General features: G+C 38.7%; 1 protein-coding gene across 6 annotated transcripts in view; it reads right to left on the bottom strand.

The window, feature by feature from the left end:
• Window positions 1-21,117, bottom strand: part of ZFAND3 (zinc finger AN1-type containing 3) — a 335,420-nt gene that overhangs the window by 206,806 nt on the left and 107,497 nt on the right. For all 6 annotated transcript variants that reach the window (XR_014312227.1, XR_014312228.1, XM_082732291.1 and 3 more), the window contains one exon: window positions 12,795-12,835. Coding sequence is in view for 4 of the 6 variants with exons in the window: in XM_082732291.1 (XP_082588417.1) it covers window positions 12,795-12,835 (41 nt within the window). In the remaining 2 variants the exon portion in view is untranslated. The remainder of the gene's footprint in view (window positions 1-12,794; window positions 12,836-21,117) is intronic.

The raw sequence follows: 21,117 nt of genomic DNA, 5'->3' as shown, positions 1-21,117 counted from the left end.
CATTGGGCTCTCTGCTCAGCGGGGAGCCTCCCCCACCCCCACCACCAACTCTGCCTGCCTCTGCCTACTTGTGATCTCTCTCTCTGTCAAATAAATAAATAAAATCTTAAGGGAAAAAAAAAGATTTATTTAATCTCAGTGGGGTGCCAGGTCGCTCAGTTGGTTAAACGTCTGCCTTTGGCTCAGGTCACAATCCCGGGGTCCTGGGAACGTGTCTGAGCTGCTTAGCAGGGAGTCTGCTTCTCCCTCACACTCTGCCCTTGGCTCATGCTCTCACTCTCTCTCAAATAAAAATAAATATAATCTTTAAAAAAAAATACTTGGGAAAATTATTTAATCCATTTGAACAGCAGTTTCCTTATGTGTAATATGGAGATACAAAATCACCAAAGTTGTGAGGATCAAATCACATAATACTATGCAAAATGGCTTTATTAGATAAAAGGAATACAGAAATCTTACTATGACAATTACTTCATCTCAAGATTTTATTACCTTTTTGAAAACATATATATAATTGTCTGTGCCCTTTCACCATCCTATTGCACCAACAGTAATCCTTATGCTACTTCTATTTTAAGTATCCTTTTTTTAAAGCATTCCCCTTTTAATATGTACCCTTGTTATTTTTCTTCAAACCAGAAACACTGAGTTAAAGTACCTTTTTCTTCACTCTAACCAGTATTTAGCCTAAGAGTAAATTTAAGAAATTTAAAACAAACCTTTGGTAGTATTAAAACTGTTAACACACAGTTAGTTCTACTTCACACACAGAACCAACTGAGCAGTGGGGCTTCTAAATGATACAGTATTTTGTATTGTTAAAAATCATATTTTATGTAGTGCGCCTGGGTGGATCGGTTGGTTAAGCGTATGCCTTTGGCTCAGGTCATGATCCCAGGGTCCTGGGATGAAGTCCTGGGCCGGGTTCCCTGCTTAGAGGGCTTGGCCCTTTCCCTCTTGCTTGTGTGCTCTTGTTTTCTCTCTCTCTCTCTGTGTTAAATAAATAAAATTGTATTTTTAAAAAATCATACTTTAGGCATACATTAATGGCCTGCAAATAATGCCCTATCATTTTACCACCACCCCTACTGTGAACTAAGTTTAAGTGCATGGCGGTTACAACCAGAAAGTATCAAAAATCAGCCTCAGGGTGCCTGGGTGGCTCAGTGGGTTAAGCTGCTGCCTTCGGCTCAGGTCATGATCTCAGGGTCCTGGGATCAAGTCCCGCATCGGGCTCTCTGCTCAGCGGGGAGCCTGCTTCCCCCTCCCTCTCTCTCTGCCTGCCTCTCCATCTACTTGTGATTTCTCTCTGTCAAATAAATAAACAAAATCTTTAAAAAAAAAAAAAAATCAGCCTCACCATAACCCTCTCACTCGAAGAGTCAGATTAAGAATTACTGTTATCTGTAGCATAATGGAGTCAAGATCAATGAAGCACAAAAATAGTCTCATGGTGCTTTTCTGAGTCTACCTAATAGTCATCAATGTTCCTGCCAAACGTAAAAGAAGTCCATAAACCTACCTATCATTTCATTTGCATAGTCTACCAATATGAACAGTGAACTCTTATGCAGCTTTGTGTATCATCAAGGCTTACTGTCTTAGTATATGAAGGGGTCAACCACATCTAACCCAAGCAGATATCAGAACCAGGAGTCTCTCCAAGCTTCTTTTGATAGAAGTATACCATCAGTATAAAATCTGAGCACACACCTCTTACATGTCTATTTGTTTTAAAAATAGTTACATATTCTGCAGCGGACTAGATGGTGTGGCCCCTCCCCAGATGCCTCACCAAAAATATATATATATTATATAGCTCTCTAAAACCTGTGAATGTAATCTTATCTATTAAAAACACCTCTGCAAATGCAATTACGAGTTTCAAAATAAAATCATCCTTCAAAAGTGGGGGCACTAAATCCAAAAGACAGATATGGGAGAGAAAGCCACGTGGAGATGAAGGCAGACACTGGAGTAATGTATGTACAAGCCAAGAAATGCCAAGAATTGCTGGCAGGAACCAGAAGCAAGAAGCACAGAAAGGATTTCCTCATAGAGCCTCCAAAAGAAACGAAGCCTGACTGCTGACACCTTGATTCCAAACTTCTGCCATTCAGAACTGTAAGAGAATAAACTTCTGTTGTCTTAATCCACCCAGTCTGGGGTAATTTGTTATGGCAGCCCTAGGAATCTAATACCAATAAGATTATATATACATTACAAAAATCAACAATATATATATATAAAGAGAGAGCATGATACAAGTATACAAGCAGATATCCTAATATTTTCTCTCTATGCAATGGTTAATCCTATGCACCATATGAAGAACACAATTTTAGACCAGGACATGGACAGAAATAAAGTCAAATGACAGAGCCAAACTATCTTAAAAATCCAATTAACTGGGGCACCTGGGTGGCTCAATCAGTTAACCATCTGCTTTTGGCTCAGGTTATGATCTTGGGATCGAGACCCAAAGTGGGCTCCCTGCTTGATGGGGAGTCTGCTTCTCTCTCTCCCTCTGCTGTTCCCCATGCTTGTATTCTCTGTCAAATAAATAAATAAAATCTTAAAAAAAAAAAAAGCCAAATACCCAATAACTATTAAATTCTTCCATTTCTCCTAAAATACTGACACACAGTGACAATTTTTCTACTCAAGGCCTAAAAGAAGCTACCTGTCTGCTACTTAGAGCACTGAGCATTGTGTGTCCCATTAGAAATGCAACAATTATTTTTGACATAATTTCCATGACAACATCATCTTCAACACACTGCTTCATTTATCTTGACTTACATAATAATTAACCATACAATTTAAGAATGCTTATTAGTGAGACAGCAAACTGCTATAGACTAAGAGGTCAGAAAGGGCTGCCAGAGTTCAGCTTTGCTAATCAGTTAAGGACCTGCTGCTCTTTGTCTTGCTTTCATTTGAGAGCAAGGAAGGCAAACCATGGAGAATAGGGTTTCTAACAAAGAAACAGTCTTAACATATTCAAACAAGTTTAAAAAAAAAAATAGAGAAAACTTAGGGCTGCAACTGTGGTATTAAAAGAATGATTGAGGGGTGCCTGGGTGACTCAGTCCTTAAGCGTCTGCCTTTGGCTCAGGTCATGATTCCAGGGTCCTGGGATCAAGCCCCAAATCGGGCTCCCCAGCTCGTCAGAAAGCCTGCTTCTCCCTCTCCCAATCCTCTACTTCTGTTCCCTCTCTCGCTGTGTCTGTCAAATATCTGTCAAATAAAATCCTTAAAAAAAAAAAAATGATTGAAAGAAACTTCTATGTCCATCAAGAGAGGACTAGATCAACTGGAGCATGGTATAATGAAGGTGATCATGGTATAATGAAGGTAACCAAATGTTTTGGTTGATAAACCAAATAATTTATCAACCAAACATTTTGAAGGGTACAAAGAGGTGTTATTAATTTCACTGTCATAAACGCTCTAAACTGAGACTATTCAGGGTAAATCAGGATACTGATTTTAAAACAATATTATAAACCAGGGGTGCCTGGGTGGCTCAGTGGGTTGGGGCCTCTGCCTTCGGCTCAGGTCATGATCCCAGGGTCCTGGGATAGAGCCCCACATTGGGCTCTCTGCTCAGCAGGGAGCCTCCTTCCTCCTCTCTCTCTGCCTGCCTCTCTGCCTACTTGTGATCTCTGTCAAATACATAAATAAAATCTTTAAAAAAAAAAAAAAGTTGTAGCATGACTAGGGCAACATATGACATATATTTTTTAAAACAGAATCATATTCTGTTTATATAAGCACCCATTCATATTAAAAAGTATAAATGCAAAATTAAGAAGAGTGATTCTTTGTAAAATGGAAAAAATAATTGGGGTAGAAGAAAACTAAGAGATTTAGTTCCCTTGTAAAATATGTTCTAGAACAGGGCACTTAGGTGGCTCAGTGGGTTGAGCATCCAACTCTTGGTTTTGGCTCAGGTCATGAACTCACGGTTGTGAGATGGAGCCCCATATTAGGCTCCCCACTCAGCAGGGAGTCTGCTTGAAATTCTCTCTCCCCATATGCCTTCCCCCGACTCATACACACTCTCTCTAAAAATAAATAAATCTTAAAAAAAAAATAAAATATGGGGACACCTGGGTGGCTCAGTTGGTTAAGCGTCCGCCTTCGGCACAGGTCATGAGTCCCGAATCAGGCTCCTTACTCCACAGGGAGCCCGCTTCTCCTCTCCCTCTGCCTGCTGCTCCACATTTGCCCTCTTTCTCTCTCTCTGACAAATAAATAAATACAAATTTTTTTAAAAAATAAATAAAATAGGGGCGCCTGGGTGGCTCAGTTGGTTGAGCAACTGCCTTCAGCACGGTTCATGATCCCAGAGTCCCGGGATGGAGTCCCACATCAGGCTCCTAGTTCCACAGGGAGTCTGCTTCATCCCCTGACCTTCTCCCTCGCTCATGCGCTCTCACTCTCTCTCTCAAATAACTAGATAAAATTTAAATAAATAGACAGACAGAAAAAATCTTATTAAAAAAAACAAAAAGGACAAAAAACTGTTAGTATTTGTCAATTCTGGTTTGGCTTGTGGACGTTTATTATATTATTTTCTGTAATATCCTGAATTTAAGACACCCACACCAGATATCCACCAATGGACACACACTGGCTGAGAGATTCAATAAGCTGAACTGCCTCTTATTAACCAATGGGATCAATGCACATATTATACTTGAGAAATCTTTTTTAGATTTTGTTTTTAAGAAATCAGCATATAGGACAGTAAGCAAGTCAACAAAATCACAAAGACAGAAACACCCTATTCACATGCCTCATTTTAAGATCAGCAGCCACCTTTCTTCTGGAAAAGGTGATTTGAAAAATCAAGGTTAAGGGGCGCCTGGGTGGCTCAGTGGGTTAAGCCTCTGCCTTCAGCTCAGGTCATGATCCCAGGGTCCTGGGATCGAGCCCTGCATCGGGCTCTCTGCTCAGCAGGGAGCCTGCTTCCCCCCAGCCCCCGCCTGCCTCCCTACCTACTTGTGATTTCCGTCTGTCAAATAAATAAATAAAATCTTTAAAAAAAAAAAAAATCAAGGTTAAGACAAGCATTCAAATTCTAGTATCTTGCCCCAACCTCACCATGTTATAAAATGACACACTAGAGATGGTAGTTTGTTTTATACTGTTTTAGTGATGGGTACAGAGTTCCCACAACTTCTAGAAGAAAACACACATAACAAGAAGTGCTTAAAATATTCAGATTCGGGCGCCTGGGTGGCTCAGTGGGTTAAGCCACTGCCTTCGGCTCGGGTCATGATCTCAGGGTCCTGGGATCGAGTCCCGCGTCGGGCTCTCTGCTCAGCAGGGAGCCTGCTTCCCTTCCTCCTCTCTCTGCCTGCCTCTCTGCCTACTTGTGATCTCTGTCTGTCAAATAAATAAATAAAATCTTAAAAAAAAAATATTCAGATTCACTCTGTTCCTCTTACTACAGAACCTCAAAACTCAGCTGTAACCGAAAACTCTTATTTGCTTCCAAAAGGGACTGATATATCAAGCCATTTATACTCTGAACTTCTAACATGGAACAGAAGCAGAAAAAAGATCAGAGTGCAACTCCAAACAGAAGAGCTACAGGTTCATGAGGAAATGTTTTAATTTACTTCCTATGAAACAGGAATTTGTTATCCTGTTCTGGAAATTACCATGAAAAACAAGTCACCTTGAAGAGAAATGTTTGCATCTTGGTTTATCTACATTCTACCCTATACCCTGCATTGTTCTATCACTGAACTTGGATGTCAACATTTAGATTCCCAGTGCTGTAATCTATGGCCAATTCTCGTTTGCTCATTTCAAAAAGAAATTAACCACTTATGGTACATGTCTGATGTAAGAACATACTTACCTTTTAAAATATCTGTAATATTATTTATAATTACATTAATAAAAGTTTAACATAGATATAAACAAAATTAATTAAAAATCCCTCCAAATCTCTCCAACTGCCAAAATTAAATTTCTCATGTACCTTCTCTCTCAGCTTTATCCCATGCAACTAGATATATATAAATTATGTTATATATGTTAGTAATGGGTATTTACCCAAACAAAACTAAAATACTACTTCAAAAAGATATATGCACCCCTATCTTTACTGCATTATTTACAATGTCAAGATATGGTAGCAACCTAAGTGTCTGGCAATAGATGAATGGATAAATAAGATGTGTTATATGTACACAATGGAATATTACTCAGCCATAGAAAAAGAACAAGATCTCACCATCTGCAACAATATGGGTAGACCTAAAGGATATTGTGCTAAGTGAAATTAAGTCAGAGTCAGGGTGCCTGGGTGGCTCAGCCAGTTAAGTATCTGCCTTTGGCTCAGGGCGGGATCCCTAATCAGTGGGGAGCCTGCTTTCCTCTCTCTCCCTAGCTTGTGCTCTCCCTCTCTGGCTCTCAAATAAATAAATAAATAAATAAATAAATAAATAAATAAATTTTAAGAAGGAAGGAAGAAAGTAGGAGGCAAGGGCTACCATTTTAACTGAGCAACCCTAGTTGAGAGCAGTCATAGCAGTGGTTGTCCCCATTTCCCCTTCCCCTTCCCTTCTCTGGTTGACTTCCCAAGCCTCCTACCTCCACAGGCCTGGTCCCAAGAAGTCCAAGAAACAAGAGAGGAGAATCCTGCAAAGGAGACTGGTGAAGAGATGCAGGACACAGAGGAGAAATAGCTATTCTTACTGAGAACCAAGGAGGCAAAGCTAAAGGCCAAATATCCAAGCCTAAGTCAAAAGCCTGGAGATTCTGACTTCCTCATGCACAGATTCCAGAAAAGGCAACATATTTTGACTCAAGAGACTACAACACGGCCAAAGACAAGATGAAGAATAAACAATCCCAAGTACAGGACCAGACAAGAACCTGGTAACTGGTGATCACATCCCCATCTCACAGGATCCGTCACCAGCAAACTGTGGGGTAAACTGGGCCCCCTTCTCTCCCCTTCCTCACCCACTGGACTTTTATTTATCATAGGGAAGGATGGAATGAATGCCTCATTAGATCTTCTCACCTTGCTAGCCAGAAATGACTGCAATTCCGCTGTGTGCTTCTGAAGAGAGAGGTGGGTTGAAAAAAGGCGGAGTTCATTTCTTTGGTTAAACTGAGACTTCTACACCCTCACTGTAGCCCAGGTAGGGGTCAGAAATAAGAGACTATGATTGAATAATGTTGCAAACATTCTTTTGTTTGCAAAAGGATAGATGTGATTAGAGAGTATCCCAAAACTGGTAAACTAAACCTTGGGAATAATATAGCAGATTTACATCTGGAGGCTAACCTGACATACTTGGGATAAGGCAAAAAGATTGAATGAGATCTGTTTTCTGTGCTTCTAAGTGTTTTTCTCCCTTAGGCTGCTATTGCTTATGTTTCCATTATGGCAGGTTTAGAAAATCCTCAAAAAGAAAAACTGATTTGCTTGCCTAAAACTAAATGCTCACTTAGCCTCCCTTACTCAGTGAGTATCTCTTGACAGTTTACCCTGGTTCTTAAATAACATAAAGACTAGAGAACATTATTTACATGAAACGGGCACCTTCTCTTTCTCTTCTGGAGTGTTGCTTTTCCAAGTATCACGAGATAGTGGAAAGAGCACTGGGTTTGGAGTCAAGATATCTGGGTTCTAGTTGCACTCTATCTCAGTAGAACTGACGTGTAACCTTGGTCAAGCCTTTTAACCTCTGTGGCTGTCTATTTCCTCATCTGTAAAAGAGCTGAATATAGGTAACATTGATTCTAATTTAACAATCATATAACTGCCAGCTGAAAAAAAAAAATCTATGGTATTCATTGTAAAACTAAGAAGGAAGGCTGATGGGTGAGCCTACAGATGGGAACCATTTAACAAACACATGGAGCAAGATGAAGCTGAGATTTGGGGTTTATAAATTCAGGCAAGAGGGCCTCACAAGTATCATGGTCTTAAGAAAAGGAAAGGAAGCTTAAGGAAAAAGCTTAAGAAGCTAGCTTCTATGGAAGCATCTTGCCCCCACCCACTTTCCTGGCCTTTGCTGCTAAAAAGCTATGGGCCTGAAGACACATGCTCAGTCACATTCATGTGGTAAAATCCCACATTTCAGATAGATGCCATATGTATTGTTAAGGAGACCAGAAGTAAAAGGACAAACAAAGCCAGCCTACAGGCCTTGGTACTAAGGCAGGGCTGAAGCAAAAGTTTCTTTCTTAGGCAATGATTCACCTTTGGTGGGGGTGGGGAAGTGGTCAGGGAGAGAGAAAAGAGCATTGAGAAATCTCTGCTTTCCTAGAGCTCAGTAACATTAGTCCAATGAGATGAGGAGAAGTAGCGATAAAAAATCTGTGCACAGGTGGAGGAAAGGGGTGTTGGTGGCCAGCACCTTCAGTCTACTTATCACTAGCTTGGCCTGAATCCCACTGCTAATTAGGACAGAAGAGGACCAGAGTAGAACAGGCCGAGGGCAAGATTCTATAATCCTCTTTTGCCCTCTCAAATTCTCACAAATTGTGATACGCCAAATATTTGGCCAAATGAGAATAACCATGAACTTGCTGATGCGTATGCAGGGTGACGGCAGGTGTCTATACTTTTTTCCCTGACTGGCCATTCACTTGTCAGGCTATCACTCAGACTGGATGGAGGAAAAGTTGGTGAGGAAGGAATGCAAACAGCAGAATTCCCAGATTCCCTGGCCCCCAGATTCCTTCACTGTCACCTGCATATAATTTTTCTGTTTCTTGCTCCATTTCCTCATGCTGTCTTCCTTAATCTAAAGTCCATGTGGGAAGAAGGAAATGTGGGACATCCTTGTACAGTTTCCTCAATGCCACCCATGTACATAGATATGCCATATTATTTTATATAAATATATAACTTTGTACATGTTCTTTAAAAAACTACTGCATGATTTCACTTATGTGGAATCTAAAAAGCAAAATAAAGAGAAAAGCAGAAAACAGGCCATATATACAGAGAACACACTACTGGTTGCCAGAGGAAAAGGAAGTGTATGAGCAAAATAATTAAAGGAAAGTGGGACATATAGGCTTCCAGGTATGAAACAAATCACACAGATGGAAGGAATACAGTCAATGATACTGTAATACTGACAATGATACTGTATGGTGACAGATGACAGATAAGGTGAGCACAGTATAACATACAGACTTGTCGAATTACTGTGCTGCATACCTGAAACTAATGTAACATGTGTGTCAACTATACTTCAATAAAAATAAAAATTAGGTATAGTCTAATTAAAAACAAGATACCACAGATACTGCTCTGTAGTCTTGTCAATCAGCATTTAGCTGATATCCTTATATTATTTTTGAAAGGGAAAATAAAGATCCCAAATAAACTAATGGCATGCTAAGAGCATAAATTCTTTTTTAAATAAATTAGAAATAATTATAATTATAAATAAAATATAATATATAAATATAAATAAATATAATTATAAATAAATTCGTGTTAAAAGCATAACCTATATTATTCAGTAATAATTTATGATTTAGGTAGAGAATTTGACAGTAATGAACAAGGCTGATAATTTTCAAATTAGATACAAAGTATTCAGCAATGAGGAAAATGAAATACTCCTTGACTACTGGCCATTTCAAACACAAGCCTCTCCAACGTCCATTTTGAACTAAAACAATAAATATATGACAATACTGAGAAATAACAGAAGTAAACATGAGGGGCACCTGGGTGGCTCAGAGGGTTAAGCCTCTGCCTTCAGCTAGGGTCACGATCCCAGGGTTCTGGGATTGAGCCCTGCAGTGGGCTCCCTGCTCAGCGGGAAGCCTGCTTCTCCCTCTCCCACTCCCCCTGCTTGAGTTCCCTCTCTCCCTCTGTGTCTCTGTGCCAAATAAATAAAATCTTAAAAAAAAAAAAAAAAAAGTTTTATTTTCTCTCCAAAGTATCAGAAACCAGCATCTAAGATTACTCTTTTGAGTAAGTATGTGAAAACAGAATCTTACAAAACTAAGTATCACCTAGCTCTAGAATCATGTTAGAATGTTTCTTATATGACATGTATCATTTTATTTATTGTAACATTCTTTACAAATAATGAGACAAAAGCACAAGTAACCATGTAACAAAAATAAACTTAACTATACAACCAACTATACTAACCAACAAATACATATATTTTAAAAGTTACATTCAAAGTAATTTTCAGGGGTGCCTTCTGCTCAGGCCATGATCCCAGGACCAGCCCTGGGTCCACACGGGGCTCCCTGCTCAGCCTGGAGCCTGCTTCTCCCTCTGCCTCTGCCTCTGCTGCTCCCCCTGCTGGTGTGTTCTCTCTCACGCTCATTTGCTCACTTACTCTTTCAAATAAATACTCTTTAAAAAAAAAAATTAATTTTCAGAAAATGAAATAACTACACCAGTAGCTTATAATTTAAAAAATCTTTATCTGTATTTTTCATTACCCTTCAACTCACAAGAGATCTCTTATACTTTAGTTCCTCTATTTTTGTCCCTTTCTGTAAATTGACGTATTAATGCATATTAAAAGTATTCCTTTTTTTTTTTTTAACTGAAGTCTAGTCGACACAAAATGTTACATTAGTTTCAGGTGTAAAACACAGGAATTAGTCAAGTCTGTATGTTATACTGTGCTCACCACAAGTGTAGCTACCATCTGTCACCATACAATGCTATTACAGTATCACTGACTACATTCCCTATGCAGTACCTTTCATCCTCATGAGTTCCTCATTTCATACCCTACAAGGAAATGCAAAGAACACAGCTGAACTGCCTTCACAGAAATTTTTAAAATTTTGTATTTAGTCAGGGACACAAGATGGTTCTTTGAGTATTTGATGTGAGCCCCTTTACTCAAAGGTGCCTGGCTTTGTCCTAAAGCCACACTTTACTGAATTACAAGGGGAAGCTAGCTCTATATGGAGATAGTCATCAATCTAATACACATTTTGTCTCACTGCTATTTTCATCTTTACTATAAAACTTAAACTCTCACCAGTAAGGAAGCATTTCTTCATATATGTGTAATTGTAGACATGCAGAGTAAAAAAGTACAATATGCTCACTTAATGGCAGACATACTGTTAAAAGTTGGATAAAAACCAAACTTACCAATATTTTTTTCCTTTTAAAGACCCAAAGTGTTTGACAAATTCCAAACTTTTAACAGATACAAACTGCCACCTTTCCCAACTCCCCCAATTCCCTCCCAACTATCCCCTAATTTAAGCATAAACGTAAAGGACTAAAGCCTAACTATGGTTATTTTCTTGCCCAAGTAGCATAATGAAGAGAAGGTGAAATCTAACAAAGAGTCTCTCCTTAACCAATCTCTAGCTATAGGCTCTTCTGAACCCTCTTCTCAACTAGGACTCAACCGAGACCTATAAAAACTACAGACTCAACACAAATGGTTTCATCTAGGCCTCCCTCAAATATTAAATATTTAAACAAACACCAACACATTTTCTAACAACTCAAGGCCCCATCCCCAGGATGACCTTAGCCCCTCTTAAAGTGCCTGCCTGAGAAAGCTCAAGGCTACCAAAGAATTAAAAGCTTTTCTAGCTGTAACACCTGTCTACAAGCCTCTGACCACCCTATCTTAGACCATTTACTATTTGCAACTGTGAATCCTTCCTTTGTCCCTTTGAGATGCACATGCAACTCCTAAACCTCAGGAATCCCTATCTCAAGGACATGAAAGCCATTCTTTTAAAATCTAACCATCAAGAATGGTAGGGCCTATGTTTATTTAAAAAAGTATTTAAAAAAAAAAAAATGGTAGGGCCTCAGTCTCTCAGTCTCAGCAGAATAGAATCTAAACTTCCAGGACATCAGCAAGCAGACACAACCAACCTAGTCATCACTTACACTGACAAACCCTTTATAATTCTTTACTTCCCTGACTCTACTGAGCCAAGCTAGCAACTAGCTAGCTCATTCTCCATTCTACCTCATTCTCCATTTAAAATGCCCAGGTACCTCTGCACAAACTGAAGTTGTGTTCAGTTCAAAGTGAACTCTGCCCTATTGCTATGCATTCCTGATCAAAATCTATCCTGCATCCAGCTTTATCTTTGACAAAATGACTAGAAAAGGAAGATTAAACATATCTCATTAAAGACTTAGTTATTTCATATGAGATTAGATATAAAATTCTTTTTTTAAAAATGAAGGTTTAAGTTCATGAAGGAGTCATAGTTTATGGAGTCAACCAATCAGCATTTTGAGGGGTGGAAAAGGCCCTTGACAAACATCAAGCCCAAGCCCTTCATGTTACAAATGATGACTCTAAGGTCCAAAGAGATAAGTGATTTACCCAACATAATTTCAACAAGGGACTGGATTCTAGGGCTAATTCAACATGATTCTCTTCCTGACTCCAACATGAAAATATCCTCTCTCTTGTATTCTCATTGGTAAAAGCAATATTCACTACTAATATTTCAAGTCAAAATCAGAGATGAACATGTTGTTATCCTACTACAACACAAGTTTTTATAGTTTTACTATATGCCCAGCACTGTACATTATTAAAGTCTATTGGGTGCAAGTACACAGACAATTTTATTTCACGCAGGGAAGGCTGTTTCAATTGTCCTAGGGAAATATATGAAGTACTTGGTAAAGAGAACTACTTTCACATATATGCAAAGGAAACAAAACCCCATGCATAAACACAAAGGAAGGCCAAATAACTTAGATCATCTTAAAAACAATTAAAAGAAGGAAAACTAAAACAAATTAAAAACCCTTTTTCTGCACTTACCAGCAAAGCATTTGGAACAGAGATTCATAGTCTTGCTGGACCTGGGGCAAAAAAAAAAGAAAAAAAAGAAAGAAGAGCTAAAAATTCAGTATTACTCTAATGAAAACATAAAGATGTTTGAAATTAAGCAAGAAATCTCCTGGTCAGGGGATTAGCTAAAAACTAATGCTAATTAAGTCCCTAACCAACCACCCACTCCCAGAAGAAAATGAAAACAAACAGAACAACAAAAACTAACACACACTTTGTTATCAGTGCATCAAACAATGCTTTATTTTTTGTGATGAGCAAAATTCAGAAATTGCATAGATCAGAATTACTCTAACATGCCCAGATGACACAGGAGTCATTTTGTCCCACAAGATTACCACATTCTCTCTGTTCACAATGGAACATATACCACAAGTGAAGGTATCACTACAAACAAGGAAAATTTTGTCTGTAAAGGAGTAAAACTTTCTACTCAGATACACCCTAACATTATTTGAATTTTTATCTCATCTTCTTTCCCTTCATTCTAGTCCTATTTCAGATCCTGGTCACATTTTGACCCTGTTGTTTAAAATTCTTTCTTCAGAGGTTCCCAAATTATTTTTCATGTCCTTTGATCTGTTAATAATAGCTACAATTCACTGAATACTAACTCTGATGGGCACTTAACATACATTATATTAATCTTTCCGCCATCCATGAGATGGGTATCACTTTACTGCTTTGCTTCTAAAATGCACTTTTTTTAAAAATCACATTAAAATTTCTACAACCAGGAAACATCATACGATTGGTTACAAATGAGGACTAAATTAATGAGGAAATGTTCCTTCCACCTCCTCCTAGGTGTTATTAAATTGAAGGATCTCAGGAAATAAGAGGACAGTCTTATCTCCACTTGACAGGCAAGCAGCTTGCCCAAGGTCTTTAGCTGGGGAACTAAAGAGGAAATACATGACCTTGGCCAAATGCCATCGTTTGTTCATCCTTTGTTCATAGCATAACACAGCACCTGACACTACAAAGCAGCACAGGCACAACACAGTGGGCAATCAATAACTTGTCTATTAAGTTCTTCTCATTGCTGTTTCCCTTCTTGATCCTGTTCCAAGTGGACACGTTCCTACAGCTTTCTTCCCCAAACCTAGAATACTCTATATTGCATAAACTGACCTATTCACAGCTTAATTCCTCAGCAACTCCCTTCCCAGTATCTCAGTCTTTGCCCAGAGATACTCCTATACACATTAAGCCAACTTTCTTCTGCCCTCCCTAGTAAATTCTACCATTAATGAAAGCCTCCCTCAAAAGTATTCCCTGATGGTTATAGTTGTTTTCCAATGTACTGGAATCCAAGACCTAATAGCAAGTAATTGTCACAGAGACAAAACTGGGGAGGTAGGTAGGAGATGGGGGTCCACTATTTCTCCTTCCCCAAAAGAGATGCTATGTTAACAAGTGAATCTTTCTTTAGGACTCTGCTTAATACAAAGACATCAAAGGCAATAAGGAAATTCTGAGTATTAAGATGAAAAGATGTTATTATATTGGTAAAAATTTATTTATTACATGGCTACTCTGTGGTAAGCACACCAGATGCCTTCAACTCCATTTTAAAAAATGAGGAAAAAGAGGCTTCCAGAGGGTATATAATTTGCCAAAGATTAAAGAAAAAGTATGTGGATGAACCTGGTCTGCCAACTCCAAAGCCTGACTTCTTTTCAGCATGACAAACTAGGGCCGCTGCCCCCAATACAGAAGCTGAAGGGTACACATAAATCCTGAGTCAGCACTCTGGTAATTTAGGAATATGGTCCCACAAGCAAAGATTTAATGTACACTGATCAAGTAAGCTCCCTGAGAAAGGAAAAGCTCTCATCAGGAGGAAGCCCAATCCCTGCTCTCCTCTCCAAATATACATACAGGTAGGGACTTAGACTGCCAAGTATTTTAGTTCCAGCTGAAAGAAAACTGAGGATAAAGGAATTTCTTTGTTTACTAGAAATCCCAGGAAAGCAAACCTCTTCCAGATGTGGTCCCTATCTTTTGTCCATGCAGTAGCACAGAGAACAAGAGATAACTTGTTTAGCACTTTTGATGTTTCCCATTATCCTGCAGGAATCATGGAAAGTGTGCAAAGAACCAATGAGGGCAGCTCAGCACAGCAACAGTTTTATCATCTGTGTTTCACAAAGCTGGTAAGCGGGGGAAAAAAGGGAAAAAATTGCATTTTTCTCTGCATCCCCTTCTCTCCCTTTAAAGAATTCTATTTTTTTATTTTTTTAAAGATTTTATTTATTTATTTGACAGAGAGAGACACAGAGAGAGAGGGAACACAGGCGGGGAGGGGGTGGGACAAGGCGGTGGGGGGGCAGGGGGGACTGGGAAAGGGAGAAGCAGGCTTCCCAATGGGCAGGGAGCCTGATGTGAGGCTCGATCCCAGGACTCCAGGACCAGGACCCAATCAGAAAGCAGACGCCCAATGACTGAACCACCCAAGTGCCCCAGAGATTTTTTTTTTAAGATTTTATTTATTTATTTGGAAGAGAAGAGAGCCCAAGAAGGGGGAGTGGCAGAGGGAGAAGGAGAAGCAGACTCCCCACTGAGCAAGGAGACCAACGTGGGGCTGGATCCCAGGACTCTGGGATCATGACCTGAGCCAAAGGCAGACACTCAACCGACTGGGTCACCATCCTTCCCTCCCTTAAGAGAATTTATTTAAAATATCCACTATACCTAAATCTTACTAAGTGACATCCATTCCACTTTCTGAATAAGAATTTCCCAGCAACGTTCTTATCAATCAGGTTATGAAAGAAATAATACAGCTACTGATATTATTAACCAAAACAGAGATGTATGAAATCTAAAATAAGCCAGCCTTTGGATACAGAAATAATGGCCACTAGTAATGCCAACTTGGATCACAGTTCAGCAACACAGAACTTGAAAGAATTGCCAGACGCTTCTGAGACCTTTTCTCCTTTCTCATATTCAACCACAGGCATACAACTACTGATGGCCCATAGAAAGGCAATGTGATCAACCTGCAGTCTTGAAACAGACAACAAGAGTTCTCTATGTGACAGCAAACATGAAAGGTAAAGAGGATTCTTTTATGTCCCACTGCTCCAAAGAAACTCCTCTTATAGAGATCTCCAAAGGCTCCCAGGCTTCTAAAACTAAGGATTAGTAGCTTGAATACTGGCCACCCAAAGAGATTAAATCCTAATCCCTGGAATTTGTAATCCCTGGAATTAATTTATCTGGGGGGAAAAAAGGTCTTTGCAAACAAATTAAAGATTTTGAGTTTACCCTGTATTATCCAGGTGGAGCCTAAATGATACCACAAGTGTTTCTGAGAAAGGGCAAAGCAAGTTTGGAGAGATGCACAGGAGAGGAGGAGATATCAAGATGGAGGCAGGGACTGTAAGAGTATGGTCACAAACCCAGGAATGCTGGGACAGCTCACTGAAGCTGGAAGAGACAAGGAATGGATTCTCCCCTAGAACCTCACAGAGAGAAGGCAACCCCACCAGATTTTGGCCTTTCAGCCTCCAGAACTTTAAGAGAATAAATCTCTGTTGTTTTAAGTCATCCAATTTGTGGTAATTTGTTACAGCAGCCTCACAAAACAAAAACACAATTAGGTCTCCGATCTCCTCTCACTCCCTCCCTCACTCAGTACCACTCATCCAGATGTACCCCTCTCGAAATTCCCTTTACTTTCACCTTCTTGTTCAGATTCTAGATCAAATTTACTACCCAACCCTAGTTTTCCTCACCTAACTGCTCTCTTATGGTCACCTTTGCTGGCTCCTCCTCCACAGTCAAGACCTTTACCTGGAAATCCCAGGGCTCAGTCCTCATTACCTCCACTTCTCCCATGGCTTTAAATATTCTATCTATACACTCAAGACTCAGAAATATTCACCCTCATCCCAAACCTCTTCAACTTGCTCCAAGCTCATATATTTAACTGCCTATTTGACATGTCAACATGCAGCTCAAAGTCAACATTTCAAACTAGAACTTCCAATACTTCCAAACTTGCCTGATGCATTTTGTCCACTTTTGTAAATGCCAACATCTTCTTTCCAGTTGCTCAAGTCAAAATCCTAGAAACCAGCTTTGATTTCCCTCTCTCCTATAGTCTCTCATACACAATACTCAGCAAAATTCATTGTGTCAATCTCCAAAGAGACCTCAAATCTATATTTCTCTCCTTTCTCAATGCTTCCACTCTGGCCACCATTACCTCACACCAGGGCCACTGAAAATGACTTTTTATTGGTCTCCCCATTCCCACTCTTGACCACTTATAATGATTTTCCACAAAGCAATGTGTAATCTTTTAAAACTAAGTTAAATCATGCCGGCGTGCCTGGATGGCTCAGTCCGTTAAGCGTCTGCCTTCAGCTTGGGTCATGATCCTGGGATCAAACCCTGCATCTGGGTTCCCTGCCCAGCCGGGCTCCCTGCTTCTCCCTCTCCTGCTGCCCTCTCCCCCTGCTCAGGCTCACTCTCTCTCTCTCTTGATCTATCTTTAAAAAATAATAATAATAATGAAAAATAAATTATTTTTATTTCTTGCTTAATGCCATCCAACAATTTCCTATGGCATTTAATATAAAATTCAAACATCTTTCCAAAACCACAATGATCCCTCATGGTCTCACTCTGCTTACTTTTCCCTACCTCCTCTCTTTATTTCTTACAATTTTTCTCCCCTCATCTACAGCATTCCAACCACACTGGCCTTTTATCTTTTCCTAGACTGTGCTATAGAGCTCTTGCCCATGCTGTTTCCTCTACCCTTAAATCACAGCAGAATAGCTCTTTCTTATCACTCAAGTCCTGGTTGAAACCCCCTAAACAGGATTCACCTGACCACCCAATTTAAATCAGTCCCTCTTCCGGCTTTCTTTTAGCAAATTACCCTCCTGGTTACTCTTCTTTGGTACTTAATAGGAACCCAATATTTGTTAAATGAAGAAATGAATCCCCTTTTCCTAAAAGCATGAAACATAAAAACCTAAATAGATTTCAAAAGTGTGTTTTGTAAAGGTCATTCAAACACCATCTGGAAGAAAGGGCATCCACAATTCCTGTAACTGCCAGCCTGTCAGTTCTCAGGAGCACTACCATACATACTACAGTGCCTACAACTAGTAGACAATGCCACCCTGTGTATCCAGTCACGATTTGTCACTCAGGAGATAAAGGTGACAGACACTTTCAGAAGCTTCTCTCCAATGAAATCGAGTTGGAAAGAAACAAGCTTAAATTTTTCTCTCCTTTCAATGAATGTTTGATATTTTCTAGTTTTGAGAACACATAACCCTTGTACAGAATTTAGAAAACATAAGCATTTAAGTGAAAACCAAAGATCACTGATAATCCAAACCCCGAAAATGAAAACCTTTAATACTCTGAAATAACTCCTTCTTATCCCATGAATAAATATGCATAATTAAGAATTTATTATATTTAACAGTGTTGGTAAAGTTGTGTAATATGTTCACAAGTTTGCATTTTACTATGCTTTATGACATATATACATATTTTCTTTTGCACAGATCACATATTTCATTTTTTAAAGTGATAAAAATATGTAAAATTTCATTTTCATTTTAGATTTAGTTAATATTTCCCATGCCATTAAGTATTCTTCAAAATCCATTTCTTGCTCTGTAATAGTCTAGTACATACTATAATTTATTTAGTCCCTTGCTTACTGTTGGATGTTCAATCTCTGTCCCAGATTTTTTTCTATTATAAATATTTCTATAATGAGCATTTGAAGACATAATCTCTGGTCATAAATCTTTGAATAAAGTTTCATTAAAACTGATTCTGAGGAGAATTACTAGATGAAAAACTATGATTTAGGTAAGTATGGCCAAATTACTTATCAGATAAGTTCTACGAATTTACACTGTCATCAAAAGGATCTGAAAATATTTTCAATAAGTTCTTACCAACATTAAGTATTATTACTTTTAAATCTTTGCTTGGTGGGAGAAATGGTTATATTACTTTAATCATTTGTTGACCTCTGAAATAAAAAATTTCCCAATTTTGAAGGATATTAATTTTCTAATGAAGGATAAATTAACTCCCAACTAACTCATCTTAGGGAATTAATTAATATTCCTGATTTCTGAAAATTCTAGAAACATTTTACTTATAATATTTTCTTTACATCCATAAAACACTACTATCTCTTATCCTAACTCAATCTTCTTTAATAATCTAAAGGAAGAAGAGAAGTAGAGGGAAAAGGAAGAAAGTAGAGATGGGGAGAGGCTGAGGGGCAAGGGAAGGAGAAGGAAGGAAAAATCAAATCACAACACCTCACATACACCCGAATGTTTATAGCAGCAATGTCCACAATAGCCAAACTATGGAAAGACCCTAGAGATGTCCATCAATAGATGAATGGATAAAGAATATGTGGTATATATACAATGGAATACTATGCAGCCATCAAAGAAATCTTGCCATTTGCAACGACATGGATGGAACTAAAGGGTATTATGCTAAGCAAAGCAAGTCAATGAGAGAAAGACAATTATCATATGATCTCTCTGATATGAGGAATTTGAGAGGCATTGTGGGAGGTTGTGGGGGGCAGGGAGAGAAAAAAAATGAAACAAGATGGGACTGGGAAGGAGACACATGGTAAGAGACTCTTATTCTCAGGAAACAAACTGAGGGTTGCTAGGGGGTGGGAGAGGGAGAGGGTGGCTGGGTGATGGACACTGGGGAGGGTATGTGCTATGGTAAGTGCTGTGAAATGTCTAAGACTGATGATTCACAGACCTATACCCTGGAAGCAATTAATACATTATATGTTAATTTAAAAAGTTACAATGCCTCCACCACTCTAAAAATCATTCCATTTGCCTAGAAGATTAGATGATTAAAGACCAGTAATAATCTGTATGCCACCTTGTACACTTATAGCCAGAAAGTCTAACTTCCTACAACAGCTAGGTAACAAGAAACAACTCTACTAAATCTGCTAAATCATCACTCTTTGCTCACCCCAGGCAAACAAGAAAAAGGCCAGTTCAAACAGATGACATCCTAGCTGGCAATGACAAAGGAGGTTTTCAACAGTGCATCCAGCCTGTCTGAACTGTTACACATCACTCTAAATCATTCAGACAATGTCTGCAAAGTTTTCTTTCTAAGGGAATATTACAAAAGAAAAGACGCAATTGTTAATAAAAGGGATTAGTTTCTAGAATGTAGCAATATGGGTCAAACTACTTTAAAAGATAATTTCAATTTAACAACTTAGATTCCAGTTGAGGTACTGTAATGAACAGGGTCTTAACGTTTTATACAAAATTCAAGGACCACAAGGACACAACATCCACATCTAGTTTTATGTGTTTCAAATCCCTACACTAAAAGATATACAGATGTTAAACAAGTCACCTTATCATCAGTGGCCCTGTACACATTACTAAGAACTTAGTCTAACACTATCTAACAATTAAAACGAGACGAACCATGGTCACCAATAAACTAGTAAAAAAGGAAGACAAAAATTAAAACATGTAAAAGCTCTACAGGAAAGGAGGGAACAAAATACAAAGAACTAAATAAAAATGCCAAAAACTTCACCCAAATAAGAGAACTAATGACACTACCAACTCTCACACACAATGGTAAACAGTGGCTACAGCTGTCTTAGCATATATACCCAAACACAAGGATTTCCTCCTTAAAATTATCTGTCCAAAAAAAAAAGGAATTACTTTACAATTAAATCCTTACTTTTGAGGCTCACCAATAATTTTAGACTAAACACCAACAGGAAGAAAAGGAAAAAGCTCCCAAGAAACCTAAAAGTGAAAAACCCAAGCATGCAGTCATGCCCAGAGTTAAGGGCATGTGGGATTTCAAAAGAGGAAGACCGTATCAATGGAATTAAACTCCCAGGGGCATCTAGCCAGTCAGAGTCTATCAAAGGGGAAAGACAGTGAAGTACTCATCACCTGGCAGAAACACATAAGTTAGGAAGGATGTGAGGCAACATTAGTGTTGGATGCTTTATCAAGGTTATTACAACAAATTTTAAAGGGAGTAAGATACAGTTTTTAATTCTTAAGTATTAAGTGTGATCTCAGAATTACAAGAGGTAGCTGCCACTGAAAAAGGCTTTTGAAGAGCACTTATAAAGCAATGCAATAAAACCCTTCTAATGTTAGGAAGATCACAAATAACATTAAAATGATGGCATTTTTCTTAGTGAAATAAGAATGGATTCTTGTGGCTTCAGATAAAATTTCCAATTGAAGTAACATTTACAGATTTT

Source organism: Mustela nivalis, assembly GCF_964662115.1.
Source record: "Mustela nivalis genome assembly, chromosome: 5".
In the NCBI taxonomy this organism is placed as follows: domain Eukaryota; kingdom Metazoa; phylum Chordata; class Mammalia; order Carnivora; family Mustelidae; genus Mustela; species Mustela nivalis.
This window is presented reverse-complemented; position numbering and strand designations above follow the sequence as displayed.